We start from the raw sequence: 27025 nt of genomic DNA, 5'->3' as shown, positions 1-27025 counted from the left end.
TGGTGGGATCGTGATGCGGATCGGAGCGAAGTCGTCAGTATTATTGGAAGGATTTTAAGGATTTGTTCCAAGTTTATAAGCGGTTCCGGCGCCTTTTTTCTCGCCAGTTTGACCTGGACTGATGCGCGTTTGGAGGCTGCGCGTCTGTTTTGGTGAAAAAGAGGTCCGGAGTTTGTCTTTTGACAGCTGCTCCGCTGACAAACATCAGTGACCAGGAGGTGAGCTGTCACCATCCGTTCAGCTGCCTGTGAGTGTGACCGCTTTGTCGTTTAGACAATAACATTTTTTTCTGTTAAGGCTTGTAAAAACATTCTTGTTTTCAGTGAAAGAGGAGCTTTGAGTTTTTGCATTCCACACGAGAGAAAAAGTTGGAGACTGAAAGATGGATGAGCCCCAACTTGACACGTTTTACTCTAATTTACAGATGAAATGTGAATTAAATTTAATGTGGCACATTTAATACAGAACTAATGTTTTCTTGGTTAGAATTAAAAAAATCATTTAAATTTCAAACAAGTAAATACGGTAATACATGTTCCATGTGTTTTATCTTAAAAAGCTTCACACTAAGTTTAATTTGTATTACAAGACTTACTTACCTAAATAAACTCTGCATGATTGTTTAATTGTTTTATTGTATAATTAGTTTGATCCTTTAAGTGTAAGAAAAGGCTCTAACATTTTGTAAGATTGTGACTTCTGTCTGAGCAAAACTGCAAATATTCAAATTAAAACCACAAAGACTAAGAAAACCAGCATCAATTGTGAAACTGTAATAAAATGTCAGGTGATTAAGCTCATAGTTAAACTTTCGCACTTTGTTTCTGATCTAATTTTTATGTATCCAGTGAAGTTTGAACAGTAACTCTGTGAACTGTGAAGATGTCCTCTCTAACACGACCCTTGCTGTCCTCCACCTTCATCTCTTCCCACCTTTTTTCTCCTGGTATGTGAAAGAAAGGAACAGCTGGATGAGAACTTGATCTGTTCCTATCAGCGGGTCCCAGGGGCCTCTTTCTGTCACTGCTGTGGCCGGCTGCAAGGGGGAAACCCTGAGACTGTGCAGCTGTTCATGACCTGAACATGAAATCCAGACACAAACTCTCAGGACTGAAATCCCTCAGCAGGACTTCTAGTAATCCGCAACATGCTCAACTCTGCTCCAGATCTGCAGCAGAGGTTTGGGTTCTTCTTTTGATTATGAACTGTACAGCAGCCAGATTTAAAGTTCTTTAGACAGAGCTCCCTGCAGACTCATCAGCAGCAGAATATGAAGCTGGTGCTGTCAGGGCCCCTGGGCCTGACCCACGCTACACAGAACCCAGTGTGTGGACTGCTGCATGTAAATGTTTTCTTGCTTGTATTCATGTGTGGGAACTTCTGCGTATATAAATGTGTGTTTGGTGTAGATGGGTACAGTGAGGGCATTGTAGGGATCTGGTGGAAGCTTTTTGGGAGGCGTGTGAAAATGCAGTAAAGATGTCACACTGCAGCTGGCACAGAACTGGGCTGTTTATGCTCACAGCGTTCCCTTTGTGTGTGTGGTTGGAGTTTACGCAAAGAAGACAGAGTGAATGTACCCAAAGACACACTAGATATTTGCCGGCCATGCAGACCACCTCGCTGCTGCTTTAGTTCTGTTGTGTAACACCACTTTAGTTTATTACTGCAAATGTGATGCTGCAGATGTTTAGAACTACTTTCTTGTAAGCGGGAGGACTTGAAGAAAAGAAAGATAAGAGAAATTCAACAAAACGGAGCCTGAGGTGATATAAGATTTTAGTTCATTAAACAGGTCTGTACTGTACTGTTATCATATTTTGGTACAGAATTTAGTTCCAGAGACTCAATCCTGAAGGCCTCAGTTGGGTTTGTTTTTCTCGGTTTTGAACATCTTTGTCACTGCAGACATGATACAGCTGTTTCTGTGCTGTGACACAGAAGTTAAAGAAAGTCATTTAAATGCTCGCTGCTTCAGTTGATTGAGGTGTGTTTTGTGATTTAGATTTTGTTTTCTGGTAAAACTGCTGTTAAAATTGGCATAGTTTTGCACTTATTTGTATAAACCTGCACAGCTGGTGCTGCAAGATAAGGCAGACTAAGTTATTTAATATTAGTTAATACTCACTTTATTATTCGTTGTCTTCTTTGTTAAATACCAAGCTCCAGTTGCAAAGTTGCAAAGAGAAAAAAGTTAAATACAAATGGGAAGGACATATAAAAATAACATAAGATTGGCCATGTTTACATATTCTCTTTTTTTCTAGGAAAAAGAAAAGAAAAAAACAAATAGATGAGTATAAATTATTGTTTTTTATTGTATTAGTTTCCATAAAAATGTTTTTCAAGTTAATGTGTATGAGTATATATACTGTTACACAGGTATTCTGGTTATGTGTTGCTGCTTTTAGGAATCTGGTTGATGTCCAGTCATGGAACTGACAACCAGAATACTGTCTCAAATAAACACATCCGACCATGAGATGGAGAGACATGAAGATGCAGATATATGCAGGTGGTCAGAGTGGATGTACATTAGTAAAGTATTTTGATCTAGAATAAAAAAAAAAATCATTGTAGTGAAGGTTGCTGGTTTTTAACCTGGCTAAATCACCATGGTAACTTAATATGTAACCTGCTCTGGATCAGAGATTTGGATTGAAGGTGCAGCGTGTAACACGGTGGGGAACCCTGGTCCCGGAGGGCCATGGTCCTGCAAGTTTCCCTTGTCTCCCTGCTCCAACACACCTGATTCAAATTAAATAGATCCAGCAGCCTGCCAGTTTCTGCACAGTGAGGGACACATGGAAAACTTTCAGGATGAGAGCCAAAGTTCTCCACCACAGTGAATGACAGAAACATTAGATGCATCAGTAAAAGCTGTGTTTCTATTGGTATCTAATCATTTTACTGAAATAACTCTTATATTTTTATTCTCTTAGAATGAGTCATTCACTCAAGACTAAAGAAAATAAGATTATAATATAAATATTAAAAATATTCCAAACATCAAGGGCAGCCATTTATATGTCAACATGTCTGCCTTGGTAGAGCAAAACTGTCCGGCAAAATATGGCACACAGACCGGCGTTCTGTATGTTAGGATGCTGGACAGGACAGGGTAAAGATAAAAAATAATAATAATAATAATAATAATGAGTCATTTAAATTGACTTGCCACATACATGGCATCTACCATGTTTGTGCCACCATTTTTAATATGGTGTCTTTGAACGGACACACAAGTCTGTGCATGAAGTAAGAACCCTCTGAGCTTTAAAACTTCTGTACTGGCATCAACTGGGATAAGTAATGCCTTTAATAGAACGTAAAGGTTTTAAATGAATTTTTCCCTTTAAGTTTTTTGAATATTTTTTGAATATTTTTAGGGAACGTGTTATGGATTGCTTTATACATGATTTGTGTGGTTTGAAAGCTAACCAGATCATTTTAAGAGGAGTGGATTTGTGTGAGCTCTATAACCAGTATTGTGAATTATTCTCAGTGCATGTTTTTGCAGTATGAAGAGTGATTTGTAGCATAATTTTCCCCAAACCTCTGGACAGGAAATTAAATATGGTAACACCAGTGAAGAGTACAGGATGTGGAGTGAGTTGTGGTCCACAATATGTTTCACTTTACTAAGTAGTGAAATGCTTTGTGGCAATTAGTGTTTCATGTGTGATTTCCAACTTAATATGATCTATTATTACCCCAAAAACATATTTTCATGAACTCTTTCCATTTGGACACCACCCATCTGTGTCTGTATTTGAGTTTTTTACAGTTACTGACAGACATTAATGCGGCTGGTTAGCTCAGTCAGCATCCATCTCCCATGCGGAAAACCTGAGTTCAAATCCCATACGGAACGAATATTAACTCCTTCCAGTTGCGTCCTTAGGCATGACCCTTATCGCTACTGCCCAACCACCTTCTGATTTAAGTTGCTTAGGAGAAAAAGGCTGCTACTGTAGAATAGAATTTCAGTTTTATTTAAATTTAGTGATAAATTGTTTCCATCAAGCCACTAATTTTAATATTTCTACCATTTTCCCCTAGTTCCGCTAAGTTCTGAGTAGAATAAAAAATACTAGCCTCATCTGCAAATAACACAAATTGTAATACTTTTGAGACTGTGGTTGGAATTTGAAGTAAGTTCTGTGCTTGTCTTTACCACTAGATGGGAGTAATACTTACACATTGTACCTTTAATGTGTATTTTTCCACCTGAAACAGGCAGCATTTAAATGTTATCATGTCATCTGTTACAGTACTTTCACATAACAGCTGTTTTGATCCATTCTTTAAAAAAAAAGAAAAAAAAGGAATTACTAGTGACCCTCTAGCTGAAGATCAACCAGTTTATTCCCTGACCTACAGCAGCCCTGTGGACTTTATTCACCCTGATTATAACCAAGCTGAAACTACTTGACTAAAGTAGAATAAATGGCGAGTCTTGCTGAAAGATCAGTATTGTAACTGTATGAAACTAGTTCATACCACCAGAGAAGCTTTGCAGTAACATTAAAATAAACTGCAGGCTGTACATCATGTTTCCATGTGTCAGCTGGTGAATCAGGAAGTGCCATTTATGTTTTTCTCTTGTCTTGATTTGCCAACAAGTCCATTTTCACTGGTAATACTAGATGTAAAATACATGAGAAAAAAAATGTGAGTCCACATAATTAAGAAATTCACTTTGATTTGATGTGAGAATTTTTCTTTCCTATTCACACAGCCTAGTCTTTTTGTGGTCAAAGTCGCAGCTGATCCATGAATTATGTGCATCAGGCAACTTTTTTTATTCCAATCATAGTCCTGTTATCTTTGATTCTAGTTTTAGGTTTTGTAAAGTCAGCTTAGATGAAATGAGTCTGGCTGTGTTGAACTTGTTTTGTCAGGAACATGAATAATTAAACAACCATGTATACAGGGGCACAAATAAGCTGCTTTACCATGATCTGTGTAAACACTATATTCTAAGGGTGATGGAAGCCAGGATAAGACTAAAACAGGCTGTGGATTCATGCACACTGCATGACTAATCCCAAAGTATTCATGTGATTTGTCTGACTCGCAGAGAACTGGAGTATTTAATGGAACCCGATCACAATTTTAACAAAACAAACCAAAAATGTTAAGTTTGTTGCTGATTTTGAATAAATATAATGTATGTGACAGAGATCAGACACTCGGTTTATAACAGTCTACTTCCTGCTCTGACATCACACATTCAAATATTGCTTAAAGAAAACAGTCAGAAAATTCATTGTCTTTGACAGTGTTGTATCACTGTAGTTATTAATGTTCAAACAAAGCCATTGTGTTTTCTCTGCAGCAGTGCTCTGTGACGATGGGAACTGCATTCCCGTCATGGTCTGTTATTTGCTTTTCCAGCTGGTGTCCAGAGATTCCTTATTTTTTGCTTCTTTTATGAGCTGGAAGTGGATTTTTCATGGAGCTTTTTAACATTATATCGTGTGTGAAAGTAGATGGAATTTAAATAAAGTTTCTTTTACAAATCAGTCTACAGTCTTGGTAACAGGCGCGGTGATGCATGCCACACTGACATGAGGACAACAACCATGTGACAACTACACTTATATTATTAATGCATTTATATTTGAGTGATTCATTTCATTATGAAAGCTTCACAGCTCAGTATTACTTTGATGTTTTAAAACTTTGTAAAGTTATTTTTAAAAAGAGAGCATAAATTGAGATATTAGTAAAACTAGAAGTTCTGTAAGCACTCATTTTATGAACGTCAGACCAAAAATTTAGTGTCATTTTTCTGTTATTTTCATGTAATGTATGTTTGTATGTTGTTCTACATCAACGCTACAAGGCTACCATATTGCAGCATTTATACAGCATCCTCTCACTAACTTCCTATAAGTTTAAAGGTTTTTCTTTTTATCATTGAAGGTCTGTGCAACCATACAATGCAGGATCATCCTAAATGAAAAGGAAGGATAAAAACATCAACGGCTATTTGCCTTTACAAAAGTTACTTTTTCACATTAGTAAGAATCAGTTAATTGATTCCTAAAATCTAATCTGTTTTTCATCACCTTATTTATTTTTAAGGTCTAATTTACATGTGCCATCCTTTTTCTAGTCTGCGCCCCTGCATGGCCCCCATATCATTTTTTATTTTATTTTTTTTTAATAAAAAAATATTTAAAGCCTCATGTAATGTTGACTTTGATGTTAACTTTGACGTTAACCTGGAAGACGTTAGCTTTTATAGATTTAGCTGAAAGTACATTTTTGTCATTATCATATTTTGTCATATATACTCCCTTTAATCTTTAGGTTGTGCTAGTTTCTCATTTTATAAGCTCTGACAGTGTGTGCACAAATAAGCTGCAGGACCCAGAGTCCTCTGTGTGGAAGATATGGGGGGAAACACCCAGTCACAACACTGAAATCTGATTGTGCTGATAATGTCTTGTAACACATTAAACCATCTTATGCTTGTACCAGACTTTAAGCTTGATGGTGTGGTTACCCACTCATTCATATTAGATGTGTTGGAACAGCTTAATGCCTAAAACTAGCCAGGCAGGATGATATAAATGAAAGTTTATGCACTAAAGCAGCTGACGCCTCATCTATATTTTTAGTTTTTTACATTCACCATGTTTCATATGTGCTTTGTTTGATGTTAAGACAAACACTGAGCTTTGTCCTATGGAGACCTGGAATGGTCTGTTTATTGGCCGTCAACTTTTATAGAACGGAAGTGACTGAGTGCTTTTTCCTTTTCTCTCCACAGGAGGAGTGACCAGCTGTGCAGCTGTACATCCTGACTGTGTCTGCCTTCATCTGTGTGTCTGAGGGTCCATGAGGACTTGGAGGGGACTTGACTGGAGGGTCCCCTGCTGACCCCTCAGATCCAGAGATATCCGCTCTGACTCCCCGTTTCCCGACGGCTTTTCTGTACCCTTTTTTGTGGAGACCCCTGCCTGTCTGAGCTGTCACCATGGCCAGCCTGGTGATCAATGAAACTGGAATGGAAGACTGTGGGATTGATGACTCCTTCAAGTACGACTTGTACTCGGCAGTTTACAGCGTGGTCTTTGTTTTAGGTCTGATAACCAACTGTGCAGCTCTCTTTGTATTCTGCTTCCGGATGAAGATGCGCAACGAGACCACAATGTTTATGACTAACTTAGCATTTTCTGATTTAGTGTTTGTATTTACGCTGCCGTTCAAAGTCTTCTACAATGTGAACCGCCACTGGCCATTTGGAGATGGCTTGTGTAAGGTTTCAGGAACGGCCTTCATCACTAACATCTATGGCAGCATGCTCTTCCTCACTTGCATCAGTGTGGATCGCTTCCTGGCAATAGTGTACCCGCTCCGCTCACGCTCCATCCGAACGCGCAGGAATGCAGCGCTGGTGTGTGCGGCTGTTTGGCTGACCATTGTGGGCGGGGGAATATCAGTGACCTTCTTCTCCACCATTAACAGCAAACACAGAGCCACCACATGCTTCGAGGGCTTTTCAAAGAGCACCTGGAAGACCTACCTGTCCAAAATCACCATCTTCATTGAGGTAAACTGATTTTATTGTTGCATATTGACATCTGCAGTGCTTGGTTTCACTTTTAGGTAGAATTATTGTTATTTTTTTCTTATTTTTCCCAGATTGTGGGTTTCCTCCTCCCTCTTTTGGCCAACTTGGTGTGTTCCTCGCTGGTTCTGCGGACGCTGCGTCGCCCAGTAACCACTGGCCACGGATGTGAAAGCAAGAAACGTGTTCTGCGGATGATTTTGGTCCATTTAGCCATCTTCATCATCTGCTTTGTCCCTTATAACTCCATCCTCTTCCTCTATGCCCTGGTGCGAACCCAGGCCCTGTCTAACTGTGCTGTGGAGCGCTTTGCTAGAACACTTTACCCCATCACTCTGTGCTTGGCCAGTCTCAACTGCTGCCTGGATCCTGTGGTCTACTACTTCACCTCGGAGAGCTTTCAGAAGAGTCTAACCATGGGAGGCAAAGGGGCACTCACTCGTCCTGAGAGCATCCCTTGCAGCGACATTGAAACCCAAGACACAACAAACACTGTCACCAGTGACACGCACACTCCGGCCAAGAACGGAAAAGAGACAGTGATTACAGACACTCAGTTCTGACATGGCACAAATAAAAGAAAAAAAAGAAAGAAAGAAAAACTCTGAACTTGAAAAATAAAGCAATCAGCTGTTTGATCCTGGAAGTGGCAAACAAATAGCTCACCAGATTAGCTAAGCCCAGAGGTAAGTCCCAAGGTATGGCCTGGGCTTTACGGATTAATCCAACACTGGAGAACAGAGGAATGTATCTTTGTTGGTTATGAGAGAACACTGCAGGGAACCCAGATCCAGCCACACCGGGACTACTGTGATAGTCCAGAGACACACAGAGCCTCTAAAAGAGACTCCAGCACATCATCATCATCAGGCTTAATGCACAAAAACAATGGACTGAAACGCACTGCACACTGCATAGGATGGAGATTTCTGTCCAGCTTGTTGGAATGTGTTGTTAAATACTTTTGTAACACAGGAGTCCTTAAATTTTTATATGAGAAAGTTAAAGCGTTCACACTGCATGTAACATTTAAGAAAGTGTCTCCATTCCAGTCCTGAAGCACCACTGCCCTGCATGTTGTAAATGTTTTTCTACTCCAACACACTTGATTCATATTAATGGTCCTCATCAAGTTATTTGCAAGCCTGTTAATGAGCCATTTATTGCAGTGTGGTGTGTTATAGTACAGAAACATCTAAAACATGCAGGGCAGCACTACTTGAAGACATTAATGTTATGACACTCTTTGCTGTGGTGAGATCTGTTATTGATACTGTATAACACGATGTTGTGTTGACCTGCTGAGTTTGATGATACTAAATGTTTGTTTTGAATTTTTTCTGGCTACATTTATTATTTCTGTCCCCGTACTCTCAGTCATACTCCCACCCTCCCACCCTCGGTGACCAGGACTGTAAATCTGAATAGCAAGGAGTTTCAACTCTGATGTGAGCACGCTCCCGGGGAAAAAGGACAGCCCAGACGTTTTTTTTCAAGGACCTTGGCCTGTGTGCTGTGTCACAGGCCAAATGCTTATTATGACTGCAGCAATGGTACATTGTTTGCTTCTGAATGAGGGCTCTCTGTCTTAATCTGGCCTTAGACTGCAGATCTGCTCAAAATCTCTTACACGCAACAAATATGCTCACATTCCAAAGTACAGATGAACACTCTTGACTGTTTACCCGAAATCACCGTCTTACACAACACGGAGCACAAAGCAGCAACATGAGTCAGCGAGTCCAGCAGTGTGGGGATTGCTGAAACTGCTGAATATAACATTTGCAGAACACAGTGACACATTTTTTTTTTCCACACAGTTTTAGTTAGATGCAGGATCTGGTCACATCAGCATGCAAAATAAACTGATTTTTCTGTAGATTTCTGCAGTAAATCATTTGCATCAAGCTCAGATGATGTAGTGTGTCCCTGAATCGCCTTTTATACAAGAGATGCATTTTGCAGCTGGTTGTTGCACTAGATGGTACAAACATGTAGCCCCTGTGGTATGTAAAGAGTGAGGAAGAGGGAAAAAAAGATGTAGTAACCCCACCAGACCCATGCTGCTGTGTGCATTATGTGACAGTATAGATTTAGCATCATGGTGATAACTCTCGATGAGCTCTGGGATTTGGGGTCAAAAGTGGCAGAGAGGAGGATGACAGCACTGAAGTGAAAAGAGGGACAGGAAGTAAGAGGAGTAAGAGTGTAGAAGCATGCAAGAGCTCCCCTTTTACCCCTGAGTGGCTCATGCCAAGAATGTTGCTCCTGTTTTGCAGTGGAAAGCACTCGACTTCCAACCAAATGTACAAATCTACATCCAGACTGTCCTGCTGAGGGAAGAAAATACCTGTAGCTCAGGAAGATGTAAGTGGTGGCTTGCTCTGACACCTAGTGGCCATGAGCCGGAACAAAGCTCCTCTTCTTGTATTAGAAAGTGTTGATTTACAGTTATTGAAATGAAACCAAACATTTGAATTACGGAAAGATTTTACATTTATAAAAACAAGCTGCACAGGTGCCTTTCTATGGCCTGGGGACCTTTTTGTAACTTTCTTTTTTAGGTCTCTTAGTCGTTTCCTTCTCATACAAACCTAAAAAAAATGAAACTAACTAGATGGTGAGAGTGTCTGCACATTGCTGAGCTGTGGTTTTGTAAGACACGTGAAGCCTTTTTGTTTTGACAAAACAAAACTGACACCACAGTCACAACTGGATTGATCAAACTTATTGTCAGTCACACTGGCACAAGAAACAAAATATTTCCTAAATGAAATGTCACCATTTAATTAATTCGGATTAATATCTATACTTACACTGAGACTGTTTAAATAAACAGTTAAAAAAAGGAAGTTTCTCTTCAATAGAGGAAGTACATTGCAGAAACTAAACCGAGTCAAGGTTTTAAAATGCACATTAATTTACAGTTTATTTTAGTGCATAAAAAAAGGGAAAAATAGAAAAATGAATGCTATGAGAGAATCTGTGTGCACTTAATGAGCTTAAAATATCTTAAATAAGATAAACTAACCTTTTGCTTTTATACATAAATCTCTACTCTCATTTGGTTTCTTAACCACACATTTTGTGTGTGGAAGTATTCAGGTTTGTCTCAGTTGTTAGGGGCTCAGTGATGTCAGAAACAGAAGAAAAACAGCCTGCTAGTCAAAGAGGGCAGAGCTTCCCTTTCCCCTTTTCACCAGGAGTCAGACAGCAGCCCACAACAGTCGTCATCTCCTCATTAAGCTGCACAACCACACCACATCAGGGGTTTGGATGACGCTGACTTTACACCCAAACAGGTTTCTCTCTAAGATGCAAAAGTGCGCCAAAAGAGGTTGGTGTTGACTTTAGTACCATACAGCTCGAGGAGCAGAGCATGTTTGCGAAGCTGCTGGAGCATGTGGTCGTCTGCATTTAACTCTGAGCTCTCCTCTCTGTGCACAGTGATGGTTTAAGGAGAAGACACATGAATACAAGGTAATAATGCACCTTTTATTTATAAAAGTATTATCTGTGAGGAAGTTATGCTGCAGTTACTTGTGTGTGGCGTGCTTCGGACTCCGTTTGCTATTTCAGCATTTCAGCACATGGAAAAAGATGCACATATTATACATTTTTGTTTAAATTTGAATAATATTAAAATAAGTTTTGGTTTATTTAATTCTTCACATGCAGGCTAAATCATATTGTAGCATATTTTTTTATTATCTTAAGGTTTACAAGCATTTTCACATTTAAATTAAGAGTCTGCACATTTATCTTTTATCATTTTTGTATAAAACTTTCTCAAATACAAGTCTGAAGCTTTTGCAACTCTTATAAGTAACATGAAGAAATCTTGTTGGCTCATTGTGGTGGATCGAGATCCTCAGTGGCCAATAAGATGAAGGGTGAAAACTGGTCAAAATACCTTTAAAGGAACAACAGCAACTGTCACTTTTTTCTCTTCCCCTTCTGGGGCCTGTATAGGAAGGGCGTGGACCTGTCTTAATGGCAGAAGGAAGGATGATGCTACAGTGACAAGTAGAGTAACTTTACTGTCTATCTTTTGTCTCTTTCCTGTTGCAGTTTTTAATCAATGTCTGATAGATCACAGTTATGCCACTGTTGCAGCATCTTGCAATATTAACCTTATTTACAGACTGTGAAATGAGGTTTATGAAGTTTGGTGAGACTTTTGTTTTTGTCCTGCTTTATAAATAATGTTTGGGACTCACATTGTGGTAAGATGATAACTTTAACTTTCTATTAAGCCAGTCAGTTGTGACTAATTATTACATCAGCCAAGGTGCTGTTTTCAGTGGCACTGGCTTGTCTGTTTGTCTGTTTCTTAGCAACATAACCCAAAACATAAGAGATGGGTTTTTATTGAATTTTCAAGAAATCTCAGAAACGGAATAAAGAGCCACTGATTAGATTTTGGGGATGACCTGGATCACTGCCTGGATCCAGGAATTTTTTTAAGGATTCTTTACTATGATAGATAGATAATTTTGCCATTAGACCTTCTAACTAAAAATAATGCCCACAATCATAGGTTATAACTAACTAACTAACTAACTAACTAACTAACTAACTAACTAACTAACTAACTAACTAACTAACTAAATAAATAAAAAAATAAATAAATAAAAATACAATGGCTCCGTGAAGGTCTGTGTTCTGAGTGTAATATTCGTAATATTATATAGATTTTAAATGTAACTATAAGTGATTTGTTAACATTTTTGGATGCTGTTGATCTTCAAACAAGACTTGTTTATCTTTCGGAGTCCATTTTGGAGACCTCACCTGTACTGTCTGCATTAAAACCTCTCTAATTTTGTTCTGCTTCACCTATTCAGAGTTAACTGTTGCAGAGACAATGTTTACATATTGGACTATGATTTGATCAAGGTTCAGAGCTACAGCTGCATCACTCCAAAAGGGATTTTCACATTTATCCTGGAACTGTTTGGTTTTCAGGCAAGACTGAAACTTTTAAAATTTGTGCCATCTTAATTCATTCTTCACCTGTATACTGATATTTACACATCAGGACAAATCTCAAAAGTGCTTCTTTTACTGTGACTGCATTCAGATATATCTCTTTTACCTCATACTCATTTCATTCAATGCCATTTTTGAACAGAGGCCTAAAAATAGACGCAGGAGGGCTATTCCGTGGTAAATGGACTGTACTGATATAGTGCCTTTGTAGTCATGCTGACCACTCAAAGCAATGAGTGCCGCTACCCGATAGACACATAAAGAGGCAATCCTGGAATCAATCCTTTGACTTTCAGGTGGACAGACGACTGCTCTTCCTCCTGCGCTACAGCCGCCACCACTCATAACACCACTCCTAATGAGTGTTACTGTGACTTATCAGAGTGGCTGCATCTTGACAAAATTCTGTGTGAATCTTTCAAAAGGAGAGAAAAACAGAGAAATGTTAAACAAAAAAAAGGAGGGGGGGATATTTATCAAGGCATATAAGTTTGAGATGTTCTGGCTTTTAGTCTCAGGTACAAGTCAAACAGTAAAAACTAGATCTTGCTTGTCCTATAAAACATATAATATCAGTTTATTTATAAAAGCTTACACAAGCAACCTTCAGGAGGAAAGAGTCAGTTACATAAACTTCTCAGCCATAAAGTTGGTAATAATGGATGAATAATAAACTGTCGAATTCATAGCATTTCTTAAATATTTCCATAACTTTAATTACAACTGGATCTGCTATCAATAAGTGACCATGTCAAGACGTTGGATCTCATCAGAAAGTGAAAGTGAAACCACCATGATCGTTTATTTATTTAATGAAGTGGCAAAAGTATGGCCTTTCTTCTTCTTCTTTTTTTTCTTAACCATGTAAAGAATTCAGCAACCATCAAAATACAAATACTCCCTCTGTGACTAAACACATATTAATCCAGATGCTCTGCTGTTGTTTAACAGCTATTAATGGGTCTTTGGCATGGCCTTTGTCTTAAAATCTGTCACTCTGTGGGGGGGATGGTTAACACCTGCCAAACACGAGACTGAAAGTTTGCTTGTGGATGTTTTGGTTGCTTTTGCTGCAAGTTTTAGTTTCACCAACAAAGTTAATTTTAGATGTTACACAAACTGGACAAGTTTAATCTGTTTAAGGAGAAATGTGCACTGCAAACTCCTTCAGAACAGCTTATAATGATCATTTATTTAATCATTTATTACTATCCCATTAAGTATGTCAGTGGCTTAAACTGAAGTATTTACTCTACTGCTGTTTCTCTGTCATGTGTCTTTGGTGTTTGAGTAAAAACAAGAAGCTCTGCAAACTCAGGGTGTTCTCATCTGTGTCTGCAGGAAAGAAGAAAATGACTCTGAACACAACTGTAACATGGGAGGGGTCCACAACCAGCTCATCCTCATCCTGTAATGACAGTTTAACCGACTTTAATCGCAGCCTAGAAACTGCGTACACCTACTTCTACCTGCTGCTTTTCATCCCAGGACTTCTGCTCAACACAATTGCTCTCTGGGTCCTCTGCAGACACATCAGGTATGTGTTAAGAAAGACCGTTACAAAGCTTCCTCTTTATCACAGAGGCTGACTGATTTGTTGGTTGCTCAACAGCAAGAAGACCAAGGCAGTGATCTTCATGATAAATTTGGCTTTGGCAGACCTGGCCCACATCCTTTCTCTGCCCCTCAGGATCTATTATTACTTCACCCACAAGTGGCCTTTTGGACAAAGCATATGCTTGATCTGCTTCTACCTTAAATACTTAAACATGTACGCCGCCATAATGTTCCTGGTAAGAGGAAAGTTTTATGACTCTCATTAGAAGAAGAAGGAAATTAAAAATGAGAAGTTGGCCATTTTTCCTCCATCTGAAAATATTTGTAAATCAATTGAAAATTTTTTTCATAAAAATCATGAAAAAACAGGAAGTCATCTTTGTGAAACCAGTTTTTGTCAAGTGTCTCTGTTCTTTCAGGTGTGCATCAGCGTGCAGAGGTGTGTCTTCCTGCTGAAACCATTCTCGGCCCGTCAGTGGAGGCGCCGGTACGACCTCCTCATCAGTATAACTGTGTGGGTGGTGGTTGGTCTGGCTTGCTCTCCTTTTATTATGATGCGAAACAGCAATGCAAGTTCACCAACAGTCACCAGTATGCCCTACCTTCCGGATGTTAAGCCCACACAACAATCCTTAGGCATCACCAAGCCTTTCATACAACTGTTGAGTACAGCTTCCATCAAAGAGGAACCGGACTCCAGTCCTGGTTCAAGCAATAACAGCTGCTTTAAAGACTTGCCCATCCGTAAAGTGTCCCTCTCTATGTTGATCATAATGATGATTCTGAATGAGTTGTTTGGATTTTTGATTCCTCTAGCCTGCATCAGTATCAGCTCCTTCTGCATCGCCAGGTCCCTCAAGCAAAGCCAGACCCAGAATAATGGGAACTCAGCATCACTTGGCTCATCAACTCGCAGTCGACTCCAGTCAGTGACCTCCAACAGCCAACCAGATAAAAACCACGAAAAGCACATGAGCAGCGAGAAGCAGCGCGCTCTGCGAATGGTGTTGAGTTGCTCTGCTCTGTTTCTTTTCTGCTTCGCCCCGTACCACATCAACTTCCTGTTCTACACGATGGTATCACAGAACTACATGTCCCACTGTGCAACCAGGCTGGCTGTGAAACAGTTTCACCCGGTGTCTCTTTGCATGGCAAGCCTGAGCTGCTGCCTCAATCCTCTTCTTTATTACTTTCTAACAGCTGAATTCAGAATGCATCTCAGCATGCGCACCACCTCCTTCTCATCATCACTGCTCTCCTCCCCTGTCATCTCCCCAACTGAGTGTCCTACACGGAGCAGAATACTGAGGATGGAGAGTACCTGCTCAGACAGGGAGTAGCGTTATTTAGAGGGGAAGGTGATTTTACATCTGGAAGTGACAAAGATGAACATAATGGATAAGAATCAATGGAAGAGACACAAGCTGAACAGTGTTATTTCACTTATTAAAGATTGCTGAATCCAAAACTGGCTCAAAAGCTTTAACCAGACTGAAGCACCTGTATCCAGAAGCAAGGGGTACATAACTTTAAAAAGATAGTAGACAAGTTTGGGCCTAATGGGAGCTACTTTTGGTACTTATGGTTTAATGAAGCCTTTGGCACATGATTGGAGCAAATATTTTTAGTTATTTGGGTATAATGTTCTGAGTTGTTTCTCTTTAATTATGCATATCTCCTGTGTACAATCTAGGCAAACCACTCCAAATAAGCTATTTATTTAGAAAGCACCACAGTTTATATCATGGATGTAAATAAAAACTGTGCTTATTGTTGTATCTGAGTTTTTATTGCGTGTCTCTTGGATGTTTGGAGAGGGGGTTGCTTCACTGTGAGGTTTCCTCTGGGTGACTGCAAATGAAAACAGGTGCCAGCTCCTCTTTGCTTTACTTCCTCTTACAATGCAAAGCAGTTGAGATGGTTGCCAACAATTTGCTGCAAGCTCTGAAAGAAAGGCAACAGAAGGGCTTGGCTGTTAAAAAAGAAATTCAGTCCTCCAACAGCCGCCCACCTCCTCTTGTACCTGCTAAACTCAATAAATCAATCAACTTTTATTTATTTAGCACTTTTCATACTATACAAAAGCAAAGTGCTTTACCTAATAACAGCAATGAGTGAATATCAAATTAAAATCATTTGTCCACCCACCAATCCCAATTTAAACAGTCAAACTTCAGTCTCTAATATTGATATTGCTGTGAGGAGGCAATATCTTGGGGGTCTGTCCATACGATGAGAATCCCCATCATGACCACAGCTGCTGCCACAACAGGAATCACCCAAACCATGTGTGGTCAGATCCCGCAGCAGCAATCCTGCAGACTGAGGAGGCATATTTCCAAACCTGGAGGCTCCTAATGATGACAACACTGGAAAACACTGGTGTTTAAATAAAAAGTTTCAAAGTAAAATAAATAAATATGAAAAAAAAGCTCAAGACTGAGATGTCTCTGACTTTTTAACAAGCAGGTGAACTCAGCCAACCTTAGGAAACCACCACAATGTGCCTACCTTCCTGCCCCACTGTCAAACTCTAGCTTTCAGCTAGTGACTGAAAATAACAGATGAGGAAGCAGGAAGCAGCTTGATTTTTAGTTTTTCATTTTTATGTGTTACACTGTTACACTGCCATCAGGAGGATGCACGATCACTTAGATGGAAACAGTGGTTGTGAGTATGATAGCAGAAGTACTGGTGTCAAAGATTCCAACAAACCACACCCCCTCTTTTCACAAGAAGCCCTGTGTGTGAGAGCCAAAAACCCCAGAGCAGCTTAGAAGCAGACTGACAGGCTGGAAATCGAGATACAGATACAATAAGGTGATAAAACAAACAGGAAACGGTAGAAGAGATCGTTTTTAGGCACACCATGAGATTAATGAGCGTAAGTGGTAGAAGGAAACAGAGAATGAGATAAGTTAGATGGGGAGAGGGTGAGAAAGGAATGTGCTGGCTGATACATCACCCTTCTGCTTTGTAAAATACGACGGCGAGAAGTTGTGAAGACAGAGGTGAGAATGATCATCTTAAAAAAAGTTTGTATGAAAGACTATAACAGCTAAATTCTTCAAGAGTGGAGTCACTCCTCATGGTGGAGCATGTATGTTACTCCAGTGTGAGGAATGCCTGTTATGTTTAGGGTGTGTGTGTGTGTGTGTAACTGTGATCCAATGTAAGGGTGTCTGTATTCTTTTGTGTCCATTTCAAGTGTAATTTATGACGGTTGTGGTATGTTTCGTGTGTTGGAATAGCACACACGTGGAAGGACCTGGGTGCTCCCCGCCATCATGTTGGGTGCCGCTACATGAGGCCAGATGTCAAGTCTGAGTGGAAAAACTGCATCCCACAGAGAGATGACTCACACGCAGAGAAAATGGGGTTTCCACCGGCAAAATCGGATCAGTTTAACCGTTAAAGCCAAAGGTAAGAAAACTTGACCCTTACTTTTTATCTAAAAGTGACCCTGATCTGAACAAATGTCTATCTCAGTGCCATCAATGAGCAACAGCTGCTCTACTCACATCTGCATGTTTTGGTCAGGTTATGGTTGTACATCCGGTTTATTTAGATCTGGCACTGAAATTCTCAAAAAGAAAAAAGTAATATTAATGTGATTAGTTATTGTTATAATAATAGGTTCTTTGAGATCATATGGGCACACTCTGGCTAAAGCACACAATGTTGTAGGAATTCAAGTCTACTTTGAGTTCTTTTAAAGAATCAAGAGGTGACCAAATTAAACTGAATCCCCTCCTTGCAGCCAAATGTCTGCTGCTTGTTGAGGTCATTGACAGGAAACTTTTCTTCAGCAACAATGCAACAATTTTTTAATTACTCTTAAATATTTTGTGCATGCCTTTAATTGCTGGTTATTTTCCAGTTTAAACTGATAAACTCGTGTAAGCAAATTGTTTTGAAAGAAACTGTGGAGTGCAGCCTGCTTTGTTTATTCTCGTTCACTTCATTAATCATTTTTAACCCCCATAGAGTTATCTCATGAACCTTTGGAGGGAGCCAAGCCTGAGCCTGGAAACCTCCACATGAACTGTATTTAAAGTAGTAGTCAAAGTCATTATGCTTTATACATTCTGCAGAATGGCAACAATTATTTTAGCAAATATTTAAATATGTGGGGCCCTTCACAGTTTGTTGCACAAATTAAACTTTGCTGTTTACTTTGGCAAGCTACCCAGTAGGACACATTTTATCCATTCAATTCATTTTCATCCATATTCTGTGCGGTTTAGTGAGATCAGTAAGTTTGTAAAGCTACCATAGTGAAGTAGTTCATGTCTATCTTGCTAACCTTGTTGATTCCAGCACCAGTTTACTAGTGAAACATGTCTGAGAAACGTAAAAGTGTAGATAATTCATCCTTATTTAAAAAAAGGAAAGCTACGCTAATTAGCACCTTACTTTGGTTTTTATCAAAGATCATGAAGTTTGTTCTTGTTCTTGTCACCTTGAGAAAATTCAGGAACACCACAGCGATCGAGTTGGTTCATGGCAGGTTAAACGATCACATAAAAAGGTAGAGGGCTGACTTTATAGTTTTAAACATGCAATACAAAACTTTGCAGATTTCCTCAGTGACACACTCCCTACCAACAGCTAATTCAGCATCCACCTTACTTTCTACCTGTACAGTAAACTCTCTCCAGCCAGTCAAAGACAGTCTTATCTTGACTCATGACTTAGGTCTTGATCTGTCCCTTTCCCTCTTTCTTTTCCTCTCTTCTTCTTCTGCTGAACTCAAAACAACCGGTGTGTTGATATCTGCTTGCTAACGTGTGAAACTCAGCTACAACGTCATGAGGTTTCCTAGAAGAAGAAGTTGTGAAATTTCTTCAGGATGCTGAGGAATGTGCATCACAGATGTTGTTACAGCATTAAATGAGTCAGGAATACGGAGTTTTTATGGTCAGAAAGTTACACAGTGTGACTTTAAAACAAGACACGTTATGCTATAATCTATTATAAAACTTAAAGGCAGCCGGTGAGGAGCATCAAGAACTATTGTAAAATAATTTCTCTTTGTACCCATTAAAGACCTGGCTGCAGTATTATTTGTATTATTAGTACCAGTAAAAGTATTTGTATATTTTTCTTGCTAATTCAAGAATATACAGTCTGTTAAAGACAAAAGCTTGGATGACCTCATTTAGATTGGCAGACAAGACAAGGCTGCTTCATTTGTATACCTGAGAATTTCAGCACTCAAAATAGACACACAAATGGGTTGTATTCCTCTTTTTAGTATATTTTTGGAAAAGGCCCCCAAATTTTTAGAAAGTTTGCAAATGTTACTAATACTGTGGGAGTAACTGGAATTCTATCAGCCTTTGACTCATTCCTCCACAGAAGAATTTGGACATCAAGGTTTTCAACTGGGGAAATACTGAGGTTACTGGGATTCAGTGAAGCATGTGAGTAGCAGTGAAGGTCGATATTATGTCTACACTAATCTGGCCAAGAAGAAGCACATGAATAGCAAAAATTAGGAAGGTCTAGAATGGCTCCCTGGGGAACCCTACAAGAAAGGGGGGGGGGCAGCGCTGCTGTTCGCTGCTACATGAGTCATGTAACGCTTTGTTTCCACATACTTATGCAGTTAAACAGAAAACCCACCTTCTGTTATGTTTCCTCAGGAATCAAACCCTCAGTATGCTGAAATATGTGTTCTTTTGTTGTGGAATTTGGAGAGACCTCATGGTGTGCCAGGTCGTTTGATAAAGGAAATTGAAAATAATGACAGGATACTAGCTTTGCACTCAAACAGATCACGATGTTTTGAACACGATCAGGAAAAAAGCTTCACAGTTGTGTTTATCCGACACTGGTTTCTAAATAATAAGAAGCTCTAACATGTGGACAGAATACAGAGCTGTTAATACGTATTTAACAACGTCTTCCATAAACAATTATCTCCAGACCAAGATCTCATAAGTTTGTTTTTCATTTGTATTTCAAGTCATTTTCTATTAAAGTATTTGTATTCATACTAAAAAGGTACTATAAATGATAGAACTGAACTTCCTGTTTTGGCCACAGAGTCTGGTTGGTCACATGATTCGGTGTTACATCATGCCTTCGACTGTAGATGTGTTATGGGTAAATATTTGGCAGCCTTTCATTTTGCTTATTTCTCAGCTCAAATGTGTTATTGATGTGCAGTTGAGGTGAAATAAGTGACAGAATATGTAGCCTTGTCTTACAACAACCTAGTTCACAAAGAAAAAGCAGACAACTGAGGTTCCTGCAATACTGGGTGACAAAGTTTCAGAACATTTCCTATAAGAGCATGTGAAAGAAATATTTTTTTAAGTTAAAATCAGTTATGGTTTGTTGATTTCTGTTCATTTTATTGTCTTATGTTATCTTTTTATGTGCTATTACGACAGTTTTTAAATTTATTTGACTCATTTTAGTACAGTACTTCATAACTGTGAAAAGCACTTATTGAATTAACTGTACTTACCTACCTACTTACAACAAACTTACAGTATGTTAACTATGTACTTTCTTTTCTGGTTAACTTGAAATACCTCATTTTAGCATCATACCAGCCAAAACCACCGAACTAGTTATTTAAAAATATATAGACACAACCCACCTGGATTGAGCAAATAGATCCAGGCCTCCTATTGAATAATTCCTGCAGGGGCGATGATGATGATGATGATGGCTGATGCAATGAGTAGCTTCTCCTTTCTTAAATAAACTGTGGTCATGGAAGAGATGTTAGTTTAAGAAGGGTCAAATGACTGGCATCAAGCAGAGAAAATGTCTAAGGAGAAGCAAAAACTACTTAAAATGAGTTCAGAACTGTCCAAAGCATAATTAAATACTGTAAAGACAGTGGGGAACCCCTGTCTTCCAGGAAGAATAAAATCTGGAATGATCATCACTTAAGCATATGAAAAAAATCAAATTAAAGAAAAGCAGTAGTGGAACTCAGGGCTATGTTTAATAGTGAAAGTAAGAACATTCCCACATGAACAATGTGAAGGGAACTCAGGGGATTGGAACTGAACAGCTGTGTAGCCATAAAAAAACACTAATCAGTGAGGCTAACCAGAGAAAAAAGCTTCAGTTTGCTAGGAAGCATAAAGATTGGACTCTGGAGCAATGGAAGAAGGTCATGTGGTCTGATAAGTCCAGATTTACCCTGTGCCAGAGTGATGGGAGCATCAGGGTAAGAAGAGAGGCAGACAAAGGGATGCAGCCATGATGCCTAGTGCCTACTGTACAAGCCTGTGGGGGCAGTCTATAATCTGGGGCTGCTGCAGCAGGTCAGCTGACTATGTGAATGTGCTGAATGAGCAGGTTATTTCTTCTTTCCGGATGGTTAGGACATGTTCCAAGATGACAATGCCAGAATTAATTGATCAGATTGTGAAAGAGTGGTTCAGGGAACAGGAGACATTATTTTAACACATGGACTGGCCTCCACAGAGTCCAGACCTGAACCCCGTTAAGAATCTTTGGGATTGGCTGGAGTAGGCTTTGTACCATCATCAATACAAGACTTTGGTGAAAACACTGGATGGAAATAAACCTTGTGCTGGAATCAAAGTTAAAGGTGATCTAAAAGAAATATTCAACTCTTTTTGTTTTGTTTTTGTTTTTTTGTTTCTTTCTTTTTTTATTTGGTGGTGAAGTTTTTTTAAGCCAGGCAGTATATTTATTTAAAGAAAAAATAATAAACTTAAAAAATATAAACATATTTGTATAACTAGAAATATAAATATAAAAATGTGAAAAATAAGATATAGATAAATTCATACAAATATATATTTTACATTGTATCTAAAATATAAACAAAAATGAGTAATTTACACACAATGGATAAAGAAAGATGTTTATCTACAAATAAAATATTACAAAATTAACAATTTTAAAAATAAATTTAAATGTTTTTTTTTTTGCTTTTTATACTTCCACATTTATTCTTTTGTTTCTATTTGTATTTACTTTGTTTTCCTTATTCTATTTTTCTGTTCTTTTATTCTTTTTTGTGGCACTCACGTTATTGTATACATAGGTCTACATGCCAGTAAAAAACATAAATAATAATTTATTATAATAATTCATTCTCATTGGAATAATTAAATACTATAGTAATTACCTTGTCAAAGTCAAGTAATGGAAAGAATTTACTTGCTGAAGTTAAAACCGTGTAAGCGCATAAATAATCAGTTCATGATCTGCAATCTGAACTCCATAATGTTTAATAATTGATGAAAGGTTGGATCTGTGATAACAAAAGGGCAACAGCTGGATCTGAAACTATTTGTAGCTCAAACGGTTTAAATGTGGTAAATAAACAAGCTGAACACCCACTCAAGTGAACAGTGGTTGGTGATCTAGATTTACTGCATGTTTCCATCAGGGGAAAATGTCAGAAGCTGTAGTTAATCTGTCTTAAGTGTCATCGTGTCAAAACTTCTCAGTTACTTTCAATTTGGATAGCTCAAAAAGCTTCATGAACTGTAGGGTGTTCCATATTTTGAAAAAAAAAAAACACTTAAAGAGCACAAGCTTGTCTGATCTGACTTTTCTCACCACATAGTTTCGCTGGTGGTTTGTGCAGAGACGGCTTACAGTGGTTTACTGTGGGCTGCCCTGCACTTAAAGCGGTGAACAGAATGGGGAAAACTGAAGCATCAACTTCGCTGCAGGTTTGCATGTTTACGGTAAAGGCCAATGCAAAAATAAATACACAGGGGATTTATTACCTTAAGTGTTGTTCAGTACGAGTGTGAGACCATAACCAGTAGGTGTGGGTGAACTAACATACAGTATCTCACAGAAGTGAGCACACCCCTCACATCTTTACATATATTTTAGTATATCTTTTCATGGGACAACACTATAGAAATCAAACTTTGATATACAGAATATTAAACTATAGAAACTAAACTTTGTCAATGTCAAAGTTTCATTCCTACAGTACTAATACTAATACTGAAATATTTGCAAAAATATGAGGGGTGTACTCATTTCTGTGAGATACTGTACATGGCGGCATGGTATACAAAATATGTGTGATTAATAACAGGTTCTTTCTGAAAACTGCATGTCTATCTGTGCACTATGCAAAACACGTTGCCACAAAAAGCTGAATGTAGACACACAAACATCAATGCTTTTTTTTAAAAAGCATGCGCAGGGTCAGACTACAACAGCCACTGCTCTGTGTTGAGAGTAATTTACAGTAATTTCTGTACCAGCGTCTGCGTGCTGACTGTAAGGAAGCCCGGGCAGACACAGAGCTTTTTACTCTGTGATGACAGCACATTTTAACACCTTCTTCTTCTTTTCTGGCACATTTTAAACCTAAAATCAAAATGTCTTTAAATTCACTTTCTTTTCCTCCTTCCAGCATAAAACCATTTTCTGGCAGAAAGAGGTGACACGCTGACAGTTTATCAGGTGTGGGACGCAAACTTCACCAGAAGACATCATTCCTCTCTGCCTGCAATGCTGCAGGGAAGGAGCAGCACAGGTCACAGCATGAACTCCTCTTCACCATGATGGATAGCATGGAAACTCAAAAACTGTCAGCAAATTACAAGCAGATATCCTGATACAAGCATCCTGCAGGTTTGCGAGACAGCTCATCTTAACAGCTCACATGGACATGTTATGGTTTAACATGAGCAACCAAAGCTGCAACAACCCTGAAAACCTGAAGACATACCAGCATCATATCTATGCAGTGGTCTACAGCGTGATATTAGCACCAGGCCTGCTGGGTAATGTGCTGGCGCTCTGGGTGTTCAGGATCTATATTAGAGAAACTAAGAAGGCTGTGATGTTCATGATGAACCTGGCTGTGGCCGACCTCCTGCAGGTAAAAACCCTATACTTTTTGTACTTCACATCATCTGTCTGTCTTTCTGCAAATCATTTAACTGGGAAATTTGTAAAAACAAATCCTAACTTTTCTAACAAGTGCTGCTTCTTTGTCTAAAACAAATAAATAGGTGGGGAAATGATTTGTTCACAGTCTTCATGAGGAAAGATCAAACTATGCCTCTGTCATTTGTAAAAGCTTGTCCCAGCAACCATCATCTATAGGCTTCTCCGAGATGCCAGGGTGCAAAAAATTAAATAACTTCTGCCCACAAAGCAGGAGAGAGACATAAAATGACAGTAAAGTGCAGATAGCAGATATGTCTGGGCCAAATTTGGGCTACTTTTGTCACAAATGGCTCAGCTACGGCACTGGCATGTGTTGTGTGGGCCAGAAGTGGACCAGATGTCAGTTGCCAGCCTGGCTTGGATTATGGCAAGTCTCAACATTTTTTAATCAGTTAAATATCAGAATAAATGCTGAACAAAGTGGATGCTGGGGGTGGTGGAGGGGCTCAACAGTAAAGCAGACAATGTGCAGGGATCATGGCAGCAGCAGTAGGGGCAGCAAGCGTGAAGAAAACAGCAAGGGAGGTAGTGTGCAATTTAAACAGACCGCCCAGATAGGATTGGTATGTTTGATATGTAGCATGCATGTTTGAGGCAGATCACTTAGGATGCAACACAGCAGCTCGAGATGTCTGCCCGAACTAGCTAACAGACGTCGCTTCATTTGAGGCAAGATGTGTTATTCTGTTTACTTTCTGGCACTGTCTGACCCATGAGACCTTTAGAAAAACTTCTAAAGTCAAAACTGATTACTACAAACACAGTGGCCATCTAATGTAACATGTAAAGCAATATCTGTAAATGCAGATAGCCAGTGATATTTTTCATCAACAGTAAACAAGATAAATAATAAATTTGGATGAACCTTAAAAGAGCAGTGAAGTCTCACAGTACTGGAAACCTTTTGCAGAACAAATAGGTAAAAATCCTGAAAAAGAAAACAAATAACTGAAAGAGTCTGTCAATATAATCAGAAATGAATGAAATGAAAAATACTTCATCTCGGAGGGAAACTTGGGGGAAACTGAAAGTGTTAAACAATCTGTGATACTTACCATAATGTATATGAAACACAGTGTATATATAAAAAAACATTTTATAGATTGTGAGATCAAAAAAAATCTTTTGTCACTTATTCATTTACCATAACAAAAACACTAAATTTGTCATCCAAATGCTGCTTGTGTATAAAGTGTAATACATTTTTGTTCTTTTTTAAATGAATTTTTGGGCAAGTGGTCTTTATTTAACAGTAGCTGGACAGAATAATGGGTTACAGAGGAATGATGTGCAGCAAGTAGCCCAGGCCAGGACTGGTTTCACCAGAGAGATGCAGCTCCTGTTTATGGGGAAGTGGCTCAATCGATTGAGCTACACTACCCCAGTACTTTATATATTCATTATTTTCTTTTTCTGATTAGAAATACTGCATTAGGGCATCAAGATAGTCTTTAAGTTTTGAAAATGCAACTTATATTTGAAGTTATAAGGATAAACATTTTGTCCTATAGATCAATCTATAAAACCTACGGAAATATAAATGAATTACTCAAAGCTGAAATTATTTTTTAACTCTTTTGGATACTTAATAAAGTGGCTTTTTACCACAAACTGATAATTAAAGGTCCCATATTATGTAAAATTCACTTTTTAAAGATTTTGTAACAGTCATGTGTCCTCACAGCCTGTGTATGAGACCCAAAGATGAGAAAATTCTCCTCCCTCATATGCTTCTCTTTTTAATAATTAATTTATTATAGCTCTTCTACAACCATCTTGACACCTCTGACTCTCCTCAGGTTCTCTCCCTGCCTTTGCGGATCTACTATTACCTGAATGACACGTGGCCCTTTGGTCTACCTCTCTGCATGTTCTGCTTCTATCTCAAGTATGTCAACATGTACGCCTCCATCTACTTCCTGGTGTGCATCAGCGTACGTCGCTGTGAGCTCACCATTCACCCGCTGAGGTACAACTCTTCAAAACAAAAAGGAGACTGGTTGGTTTGTGGACTCGGCTGGCTGTTGGTCTGCCTTTGCTGCCTGCCTTTCCCTTTGCTGAGGACACCCGTTTATGGAATGGATTCTAATGACTCGCATTGCTTCGCAGAGCTGCCTCTGAGGAATATCAGCAGTCCGGCAGCATGGTCTCTCCTGATTACAGCAGAACTGTTAGGCTTCATCATCCCCCTGATCTTGGTGATAACCTGTGCATGTAAAACTGCTGGGAGCCTCAAGAAGGTGACAGAGGGTGCTGTTCCTGACAGAGGGGAGAAACGAAGGGCTTTAAAGATGGTGCTGAGCTGTGCTGTTGTCTTTTTAGTATGCTTTGCACCTTACCATGTCACCATGCCCATGGACTTCCTGGTTAAAGCCAAAACACTGAGTAACTGCTCCTTTATAGATTTTATTCAACGAATTCACCCTGTGACGCTCTGCCTGGCCAGCCTGAACTGCAGCCTGGACCCACTCATGTACTATTTCACAACCAATGAATTTTGGAGGCGACTTAGCAAGACAGAGATACCAGAGAACATGATGTTCACCAGGCGCCTGTCCTGCATAACTGGAGGAGAGGACTTGGACGATGACTGAGCCAGTACACCCAGAGAAACGCTGCACTCCAACACTGAACAAGTAATTCCACAATGTGGAAATGTATCTAAATGGGATTTTCTTTTCTATTTATTTGTGAATAAAACTTGTTTTTTCTGCATTTGCATGTCTTTGCAAACAGAGAGAGTTTTTATTACACTATGGGGGAGGAAATTCTATACCAATTTTTACAGTGAAGTCTATTCTAGTTTCAGAATGACTCAACTATCAGTGCCAGCATCTCTATCCATCAGGAAATGCAGAATAGAACAAAATGTCCAAGCCTGCCACACTTTTTCCTGTATTTCTAGGTAACGCCAGTTAATGGAGCAATTTATTTTTTTTTTTTTTTAAACTGCTTTTATATGGT

At 39.0% G+C, this 27025-nt stretch overlaps 3 protein-coding genes across 8 annotated transcripts; all 3 read left to right on the top strand.

Moving 5' to 3' along the window:
- Positions 1 to 17745, top strand: lpar4 (lysophosphatidic acid receptor 4). Of its 3 annotated transcripts, XR_006011127.1 has the most exons (4): positions 1 to 247; positions 6785 to 7567; positions 7660 to 8664; positions 17735 to 17745. XR_006011127.1 is itself a non-coding variant. In XM_041991075.1 (3 exons), the coding sequence occupies exons 2-3, from the start codon at positions 6992 to 6994 to the stop codon at positions 8146 to 8148; spliced, it is 1065 nt and encodes a 354-aa protein (XP_041847009.1). In that variant the 5' UTR covers positions 1 to 218; positions 6785 to 6991; the 3' UTR covers positions 8149 to 9450. The 3 variants fall into 3 exon arrangements, 2 of the variants coding, with proteins under 2 accessions (XP_041847009.1, XP_041847008.1); XM_041991075.1 differs by lacking the exon at positions 17735 to 17745 and having other exon boundaries at positions 1 to 218; positions 7660 to 9450; XM_041991074.1 differs by lacking the exon at positions 17735 to 17745 and having other exon boundaries at positions 7660 to 9450.
- On the top strand, positions 10793 to 15910 carry p2ry10 (P2Y receptor family member 10). Of its 4 annotated transcripts, XM_041991065.1 has the most exons (6): positions 10793 to 10922; positions 11033 to 11065; positions 11558 to 11611; positions 13919 to 14114; positions 14190 to 14370; positions 14554 to 15910. In XM_041991065.1, the coding sequence occupies exons 4-6, from the start codon at positions 13930 to 13932 to the stop codon at positions 15472 to 15474; spliced, it is 1287 nt and encodes a 428-aa protein (XP_041846999.1). In that variant the 5' UTR covers positions 10793 to 10922; positions 11033 to 11065; positions 11558 to 11611; positions 13919 to 13929; the 3' UTR covers positions 15475 to 15910. The 4 variants fall into 4 exon arrangements, with proteins under 4 accessions (XP_041846999.1, XP_041847000.1, XP_041846996.1 ...); XM_041991066.1 differs by lacking the exon at positions 11558 to 11611; XM_041991062.1 differs by lacking the exon at positions 10793 to 10922 and having other exon boundaries at positions 10930 to 11065.
- Positions 16892 to 26897, top strand: gpr174 (G protein-coupled receptor 174). Its single transcript, XM_041991084.1, has 4 exons — positions 16892 to 17145; positions 17386 to 17557; positions 23520 to 23990; positions 25861 to 26897. The coding sequence occupies exons 3-4, from the start codon at positions 23772 to 23774 to the stop codon at positions 26653 to 26655; spliced, it is 1014 nt and encodes a 337-aa protein (XP_041847018.1). The 5' UTR covers positions 16892 to 17145; positions 17386 to 17557; positions 23520 to 23771; the 3' UTR covers positions 26656 to 26897.
- The last annotated feature ends 128 nt before the right edge of the window (positions 26898 to 27025 follow it).

Source organism: Melanotaenia boesemani, chromosome 7 (assembly GCF_017639745.1).
Source record: "Melanotaenia boesemani isolate fMelBoe1 chromosome 7, fMelBoe1.pri, whole genome shotgun sequence".
NCBI classification, from domain to species: domain Eukaryota; kingdom Metazoa; phylum Chordata; class Actinopteri; order Atheriniformes; family Melanotaeniidae; genus Melanotaenia; species Melanotaenia boesemani.
This window is presented reverse-complemented; position numbering and strand designations above follow the sequence as displayed.